The sequence below is a fragment of the Daktulosphaira vitifoliae genome, unplaced genomic scaffold (genome assembly GCF_025091365.1).
Source record: "Daktulosphaira vitifoliae isolate Bord-2020 unplaced genomic scaffold, ASM2509136v1 Scaffold_5, whole genome shotgun sequence".
Lineage (NCBI taxonomy): Eukaryota > Metazoa > Arthropoda > Insecta > Hemiptera > Phylloxeridae > Daktulosphaira > Daktulosphaira vitifoliae.
In genome coordinates, this window is record NW_026099576.1 from 32107038 (window position 1) to 32116544 (window position 9507).

Genomic DNA, 9507 nt, shown 5'->3' on the forward strand with positions numbered 1-9507 from the left:
ATAAGGAACGCTCTTAGAAGAAAATCCAGGATCCCCTTGAAAAAAGCAAATACAAGTTTTTAAGTTCTATTCGGTATATATAGAGCGAAGTGGAGTAATTGTAAATTCATTCTTTCTCTTAGAATAGCAAATTTTATTTTAGATTGAACATTTCTGGTCTTTATAAGTGTTGCTATTACATTAAAAATGAGTAGAAAGAAATACTTATGCATTTATTTAAAAAAATGCATTTACAATTACCCTACTTCACCATATATTAGTTGAGTGAAATCAATTATTAATTAGATTTGTGTTATGGTTTTGAATAACTAAGAAAACATATTTTGCATCATTTTTTACCCTAACACTTATTTTATATTACTAAAACTTCTGACTAATATCAAGTTTTGAAGGTGTGTGCGTATGAATGAGAAAACATAGTGTCCTTGATATTGATGAACGAATAGTGGTAAAGAATGGAGTACTACCATAATGTCAATAAAGTTAGGTTTGTTGTAGATAATTGCATAGATGTTTAATACTCCAGTAATATGGTATACTAAACTTGATGACATAAGCTCACATGGATTTATATATTGTGATTTAATGATCAAGTATTTAACTCAACATGATTTATAAATGAATATTTATACATAAATGGTTCACTTTAATAATAATGACCATACATACTAGCTTAGTTTCCAATAAAGCAGATAAAAATGGTTTATAAACAATTCAGGAATGTGGTAGGACAACAAGGTTTAGCCGAATAAAACCTAATGACCAAAGAGGGAGAGGGAACTGAAAAGTACCCTTTCGTGTATGTCTATTCGTATACAGTTCATCGATCTTAATTTAATTCCTGTTTTTTTCTTGTCTAAGTAAATTATCTGTTTCGGCTGTACTCGTTTGGATCCTACCATTGAATCGCTTATTCCAGCGAACCATGGGCATGGGGGTAGGAGACCTACCTTAATTTTGAGGCTATATATAGGGTTGAATCTGTCGAAAACTGGTCTTTAGATATAGTTCACATCATGTATGCACACAGCAGATACTTCGCCCCAGCGGTACGTATGATTTGATTTCTATAAGTTTTTTACAAGCCAATTCAATAGTTGATAAATTTATTTTTATGAAAGGTGGTTGTAATACTTACCTTATTCGTACTAGACACGGATCAAACTTTATTTTCTAAGAAAAAAGTTCAAGTGTCTGCACCCGTTGATCCAAATGGCCAATACACTGTGTAAGTAAACAAAAATTTAATATTTTAAAAGTAAACATCTTCACGACAATCACTATTGTTTTTTTTACGATTGGATATAATAAGTGAACAGAATTTTATTTTAAATGTTAGTTCACGCGAAATTGTATTTAGAGTTTTATTTAAAAACGTTTTTTTCTATAGACAAGTTCCACAAAAAGAGCATTGGTGGCAAGTGAATTATGTTCCAGAGCAACAAAGTGAGACAGCTGGAACGAGTCATGTTTCTGTCGCCTTGCCGTTGGCTAATTTACACCACAAAGTAATTTATTTAAAAAAATACAACGATTTTATTATAAGTAAAAGGGAAAATTACATTTATTAAATGCCAAATAAACCTTTTAAAGTTTAAAAGATATATTTATAAAGTTACTTTCAAAATTTAAACGCAACTTTATCACCTCTTGGTTGATGAATTTATTTGCATTTTTCTTTTTAAATGTATTTTTATTCGGATTCATTAAAATAATTTCAAAATGCATTGTGTATAAAATAATATTGACCATTTTAGTTTTCGTGTAATTCATGAAAATGATTTTTATCAGATTTCCACCGTAACTTTTAGCTGTTCATCAAGATTTATTAAAACATAATGTCATATAATACCACAAATTAACTTAATTTAAAATTTGATTAATAAAATAATGAATAGATAAAATAATTTTTAAAAAGTTTACATTGTACATTTTTTTATTCTGAAATTGAAAACGTTTTCGTTTAATTCGACAAACCTCTACTTCAACATCAGCGAGTACATATTACATATAAATAATAGAAAAAAACATTTAAAACATTAGGTGAACATCATTCGTTCAATATTTATAGATATTTTTAATTAAAAAAAAAAATTTTCTCTTTGGAACGCCTTTTTGCTTTACGTCGAAATACCTCTTAATGTAACTTTCTTTTGTTGGGATAATCGCACGTTCAATGGAAAAATGTATCTTCCTTTTATATTGGCAAGGGAAATTCGCTAAGCGCTTGCTCTTGTGCATAACAATTAAAGTACAATTAACAATAACAATTGAAGTAGACAGTATGACAGTAACTGCGTTGTGACCCTCGTGGAACACTGTCACTGTAGTTACGGCCATACGTAAGCGCGGTACTTGAAATAACACGTGCAGCTGTTACGGGTGTCGATTGAATTTCTAGTGTAGTGTTACATTCGTGCGTGTAAATCACACGCACTGGGCAAATCTAAAACCGCTACTCAAAACGGAGCTAATCAATTGCTGTGGAAAACGCAGATCGAGTTTAGCACCAACAGACTGACCGTTACTGTCCGATTTGCTTGTGGGCTACAAGACGTTAGTGTGTTATTATCCTGTCCGTGTCAGCGACACGCCATTATCGTCTAAAGCGGTTGGGACGCGTTACTATTTGTCCGTCAAAAGCTTATCGCCGCAAACGCCGTTTGAGTTGCGCCGTCTGAAGCTTCCCGTTGTCGTGTTCGTTAAAATCTTTGAGGAATTTGCCGAGCAAACGATTTCACCGAATGAAAACGTAAAGTACAATAATGCCGTTAACTCGACTGATTTAAGAGCCGAACGACAAAATGCCTTTAACCGTTAAGATAGTTGTTGTTATTTTCAGTTATTTTAATGTCGTCGTCAACGCATGAACAATGCGAATAACGCGCAAGTGTCAAAAAAAGTTATCGACAAACTCGACGACATTATTTATAGCAGCTAAGTAATGTTATTCTCGTTGCAGGGAGTCAATAAATTGTAATTGCCATACACATCGTGTTAGTCGCTAGATTACTGGTCGTTTATTCGATAAATTTCAAATTTCTAAATTCGTCTGTTTTTCGTTAACGCGGTATTTACATAATTTAACGCGTACCAAGAAAATATCACTTTCGTTACCCACGTGAACCCGGTGCATTTTGTTGGTTTACAGAACCGTTCAATGTCCGCGATTACAGTACGCATTAAAACTAATAAGCGTTCAACAGTCTTGTACTTCCCTCCGTGCAATCCATCACATTGGCCTGTACACTTGCCACAATGGCTATTTTTCCCGTATGTGTTTGCATTGTTAGGCAATTGCTCAACGGATCAGCTAAACCCTCCGACGAGCTCTTCGTGACGTTCTCGTTCAGAAGCACATTCGCTTCTCATGTCACTTTAACAAACGACCCATAAAAATGTTTTTATACGGCAACACTAATGCGCATAAAAAAGTGTCTAGGCATCGGTTTGTCGAAAGATACCGGTCAACACGCGGATGAGACAAAAACAACGATGCCGTGCAAACCAATGAGGCTTACTCGCGTACTCGGTTTCCTTCTTTTAAACCATTCCTCGAAGCCGCTTATGTACATGTGTGTCCATTCGATTCGTGATCAAAGAAAGTGACACCGAAGGTCAAAGCTTACTTACACGCCAGCGCAAAAAATAAAATAAATAGAGAAATCGACGAGCACGACCATCTTATCTCCAGACGCGTATTTTCCGTACTTCCTGACTCGAGCAAAATATTCATACTGCCAGTGGCTCGTAAGATGTATGGACGCGCTTCTCTGACGGTTGCAAGAAGTGCTCGTAGAAATGTCATTAACATTATGACTGCGCGTGATAATAACTGCTCGCACATTAATATTCAAAAACTTGGCATATCTATCAATGCGCATCAGTTGTGCGTTCCGTAGTGTTTTTTTAGTAATCCAGTAGTTCCGAAACATTCCGGTAATAAAAAAAACGATCAACGTTAAGTCGACCAGTCAATTACTGCGAAAGTATATTTTGCTAAACATAAAGGGGTGTTTTTTTTTCTTTATGGACCCATAATTTTTTAGATCCGGTTAGTGTATAGTGATGTTGAAAATACATCCTTGATATTCCTACGATGATTTCGGCGTGTCATCGATTCTTTATTGAATTTTTTATCGTACCTTTGTAGATACAAACAATATTAAGTACATTTTATTTTCAAATTAAACAATTTTAGTACGCGTATAAATAAAAGAGGAATGACGTAGCTGACTTGAAATTGCGGCAGTACTCGTCACCCAGTACTTGTGGTTCGAAACCAATCATGGGCGACTTTGATTTCTGTTTTGAGAAGTTATCTCTGTATTGAAGGAGATACCATTTCGCTAATTTATTTTGCTCGTTAAGTTGTTGAAAATTCGAATTTAAGAGGATACATTTTCGAGCAGAACTTAAGATATGTCTTATTAATCTAATTAATTTAACATTACTAAATTAGCTTTAGTCATAGTGATTTTAATTCTAAGAATGGTACCGGCTGACGTGTTGACTTTGGACGATTAAAATGATATTTTAAGTTTTATGTTGGAGTACTTACATATTGCGTTCGTTAAATAACTAAAACAAATATAAATTTTCATTTTTACAGGTACAAGAAATTATAATTAAACTAATTTCTAGTTAAAGAAAGGTTTTCGTTGATTTAACATCACTACCATTTTAAAAACTTTCTTTGCATTCGTTTAGTATGAATCAAAATATTTTAATAATTGGTAGGTCCGGCATAACAAATAATAAATATTTCTGAAGTGATACTCGCATACGATGAGACTTTCGATTAATAGTTTATTGGTAATAATCTTTGAAAATTCTATTACGGTGTCAGAGGTTACGCGCGTACCACAATGATTTACAAAATGTTGCAAATCATTTATAGTATGGAATTAATTTTTAAATTTCTTTCATCAAAAATTAGTAAATGTAATTTCCAATAATGATTTTATTCCGTCGCTGCAGCTGTAGGACTGTAGAGTGTCATGTTAACCACAATAAGAATTTGAATTTTATTTTACTATAATGGCGATCTAATTTAATTTCTCCCAGCCTTTAAAAATATTTCTATATAAATTTAAATGTAATTTTTATAAATTTTGTGGAGGCTGTGATAGAATTAGGAGGGAGATAAGCCCCTCAGACCCCCTAGATATCGTGTATAGTAATCATAGATCATGTAAAATCAAAATTTTGTCTTAGGATTGATCATTTTAAACATTTATAAGCCATTTAATACTTAGCGTTGTAGATATTCAACAGGATAAATTAAGAAATATATTGATTTAAATGCTCTCTTTCAGTTACAATCAATTATTGAAGCTCACCACTCAGATATAAAATGGGTACCATGTTTATGTCCGGTAAAAAAAACCGAAAAATTCGGCGGATTATTCCATCATTCTCCAGCACCTCCAGTACCTCAAGAACAATCTATTCCAATCAACAATGCACCGCGGTATATTGTGGCTAATTATCCGATTGAACCGTAATAATTTAACACTTATTTATTTTGCAACATAGAATTTACATTTTAGTAAATTCGTTTCACATTGGAATCCACGCATTTGGCATTTATATATTTTCTTTTATATAGATAAAACTGGTTTATATGATAGGAATTATCAGTATTATTTTTTCTACCAAAATTAAAAATTGCTTTTAACTTTTCAATTTAAAGAGTTGTACAAATACTTAAACATTAAATATTAGTTTAGGAGTATAACTAAAAAACAAAATTAGTTAACTGAAGGAAAATTATTTCGAATGATTTTGTTAAGTATTAATTTTATTTATTAATCTTATAATTTATTATTTATTTATTTATTATATATTGTTCTTAGATGTTTTAATGCATAAAAGTTTCTTATTGAAATAATTATACGTCTCTATGTCTTTGAAAATGTTGTTTTTATTTTCTCTAAAACATGACAATAACCGCGTTTATAACATTATCTTGGCGGTTGGTCTAACCTGATTATAATTCAAATCCTAGCTTGACAAATAAATGTCAAGAAATTCAAATAATTAAATATGTGCTTTAAATAATTTATAATAGTTTTTATAACTACAATACATTAACACATTAAATCAAAACAAACTGATACGAGTAATGGAAGTTCATTTTTTATCACATGACTGCATCGTAAATATGAAATTATGAATTCGTTTAAAGATGTTGCGTATAGTTATAAGCTTTCAAGTTTTATTCAGCCGATTGTATTCTACATGCATCTTGTTCTATTAATAAAAATCGTATCACGTGTATTGTTCACCACTAATTAACTTAGTAAAAATGATGACTTATCCCTGAAACGGAATTATTTGTATAGGAATCAACTGTTTCACATAATTGTTACGCATGAACAGTTATTTATACTTAATGACTAGATGTCGTGCAAAACACAGCTGTTATTTTGTATCTGATTACACGTATAGTGTAAACTATTATGCAGAAATTAACGAAAATGGAAAGTTTAACAAAACAAGTAAATCACGTCAGTATAATATAAGAAAACTTTTACTTGGGATAACACTGTAAGATGTTTGATTATAATTTGATGACCACAGATGAATTGACAAACTTTTTTTGGCTCTTACACGCCTAAAGGTGAGAAAATGACTTTTTTGAGAATTTAAATGAGTAAAAAAGGCATAAATTTGTGTGCGTTTCTTGTGATATCATTGCTGTTTTATATTTTTGCATTAATACAGAAAGTGATCTCATCTATTATGACCTAGTACTTATTATAAATGATTAACTCTAATGATAATTTATTTATACGTTCCAAGTCGATTGTGTTATGTTATTAACTAAAAAATATTATAAAAAAAATGTATATTGAAAATTAATTTTTTTTGGAATACTAAAATAAATAGTATCGCAGAAAATAAAGTGACGATTTGTCAAATAAAAAAAGTAAATATGATCTTTAACAACTTATAAAATAAAACAAACTGTAATTTAAAAAAATATTGGTTAATTTTACCGAGTGTTACGCGTCCCCCGAGGTTTGTAGAAGTAAAAAATAAAAGAGTAAGATATCTAAAAAAAAAATTAATAAAAATATAAAATGTTTTAAGGATCGTCGGTAATTAATCACCGACACGTATATAGGAGAAAGACTTTTTAAAAACTGAAATCAGAAATAGCAAAAACACCAACCATCGTTTTGTATTGTCGGGGCCAGCGAAAGCGGTGACCGCTGTCGTACCAAGTGATGTGCTACCACCGGAACACAAGACCAGCTTCAGGCGACACAAGTACCAATTAATGTGTATACACAAGATCCAAAAAGTCGGAGAATATGGCTTGTGAAAAAAAATGCTTGTTTCTCCCAGTCGAAGAAGGAGAAGTACAGAAAAATAACAAAAATACGTTTTACATAAAGAAAACCAATCGGTAGAGGTCAAAATGCCTCGGGCTGCACCAACGGAGGCGGTTTTACATAGTGCACACATACAATGTGATGTGTGCAAACGTGATTGGAATGCGTGGAGATGGTTATTTCTTGTATCAGTAGTGATGCTGTGCTTTGATTATAGAATACCTTTGGCTTTGTATCTGCACATACCCGTTTTTAACATAGCACTTATTAATGTTATTTTCTCTGCGCTTATAATTACATTAATTTCATCTTCGGGCTTTCGTTCCGTGTTTATTATTTAATAAACATTACATATCCAAAAGAGTAAATTACACGAGATTCATAGAATATAATAATTCATCGAACATAAACAAAAAATCAACCAAGTAACTACACTGTACATGCTGATCAATTTTGGGTCATAAAAACGTTATGATGCTCATTTGATTAATTTCACAATAATTTTTATAATTGTAATCTTACAACTGTTTCACTGAAAAATTTAAGATTTGTTAAATTATTTGTAATATCACACGATATGCTTATACTTTTACAGGCAGAGCGATTTTAGAATATTTTTCTATATTCCTAAAATTGATGGATTTTTTTGGTGTCATTAGGTTCAACAGGATTAAAAACGGGTCCTTCCATAAGCTAATGGAGTTTATATCATATAAGAGATGGACGAGTGTTTAACAAAAAATAATTGATAAGGTTATAATATGATTAAAACAAATTTGAAAGTTATAAGCAACTACGGGCGTATTATGTATTTTGTAATTAAACATTATTAATTAAAATCAGTAAAATGAATGTTATAGTTTACAATAGATTTTGCATTGAAAAAATTATTAAATTATAATAATAATTAGCCTAAATAATTATACATAAAACAATAAATGTTAGCGTCATATTTTATTACTAAAGTTACTTTAGCTATTTTGATATCTAATAGGCGATTATTTTAAGGAAGCTAATTAAAGTTTACATTTTCACACTAGTTAAGATAAATTTTCAAAATTTTCATTTCTTTACTAATTTATGAACAATTCTTTCAAATTTAAAAAACTGCTTAATGTTGAAAATCAAAAACATATAAAATTATCTTTATAAAATAAAGATATTAAGTCCAAATAGAGTTATTACTTATTCAAAAATTATAAAAGAGAGCCATTTAATTTGATTAACAAATATCATAATCCTATTTTTTAACATTATAACAAAATTATTAGAATATAAAATATTTCTGCAATAAGTTTTTGACACTGTCATATTGCTTTATCTGAGAGATTTAAATGCGTGTACTTAAATTATGTGATCAAACAACTATGACCATAAAAATAGTTAATCGAGATACATATACCAAACCGAAGGATATCTATGAAAGTTATAAATTTGTTTCAGAAAATCAATAAATTTGATTTTCAATTTTTGAATATTTCGAAAATTAAGTGCTCTTATGCTCATTTCGTTTTTTTAGCGTCATTTCAGTACAGTAGTAGTGAAAAATATTTGGGAAGTCCAAACACATTCAATTTTTATGTTTTGTAAGAGAGTCGGAAAAAAAATTCGAGACTAAAACACCTACATATATTCAGTTAAACAATATCTATATAAATAATTCATATTTAATAACTTCAATCAGTGTAACTCTTAAGTCATAAAAATGCTTAAAATGTAAAGAAAATATAAATGTACAAAATTTAAGAAGCCTTAGAAATAGCTTAAATTTAAAAAAATCATAGAAATTTAAAAGTTTAAGAAGCCTTAGAAATGATTCAATTTTAAAGAAGCCATAAAAATTCCATAAAATTTAAAGAAGCCTTAGAAATGATTCAATTTTAAAGAAGCCATAGAAATGATTCAATTTTAAAGAAGCCATAAAAATTCCATAAAATTTAAAGAAGCAATAGAAATTATTTAATTTTAAAGAAGCCATAGAAATTTAAAACTTTAAGAAGCCTTAGAAATTATTCAATTTTAAAGAAGCCATAGAAATGATTCAATTTTAAAGAAGCCATAAAAATTCCATAAAATTTAAAGAAGCCTTAGAAATGATTCAATTTTAAGAAGCCCTAGAAGTGTACACAATGTAAGAAGCCATTGAAATGCTTCATTTTCAAAG

General features: G+C 30.2%; 1 protein-coding gene across 1 annotated transcript; it reads left to right on the plus strand.

Moving 5' to 3' along the window:
- The first annotated feature begins 904 nt into the window (after positions 1 to 904).
- Positions 905 to 5918, plus strand: LOC126907268 (uncharacterized). The gene is made up of 4 exons (XM_050688409.1): positions 905 to 1049; positions 1122 to 1228; positions 1391 to 1508; positions 5319 to 5918. Exons 1-4 carry the CDS (start codon positions 1017 to 1019, stop codon positions 5505 to 5507), a joined length of 447 nt encoding a protein of 148 aa, XP_050544366.1. The 5' UTR covers positions 905 to 1016; the 3' UTR covers positions 5508 to 5918.
- The last annotated feature ends 3589 nt before the right edge of the window (positions 5919 to 9507 follow it).

Coding starts and splice junctions, on each gene's coding strand:
- LOC126907268 (XM_050688409.1), top strand. CDS start 1,017: ATGTATGCACACAGCAGATACTTCGCCCCAGCG. Junction 1,050..1,121: donor GCAGATACTTCGCCCCAGCG/GTACGTATGATT, acceptor TTTTTATGAAAG/GTGGTTGTAATACTTACCTT. Junction 1,229..1,390: donor CCAAATGGCCAATACACTGT/GTAAGTAAACAA, acceptor TTTTTTCTATAG/ACAAGTTCCACAAAAAGAGC.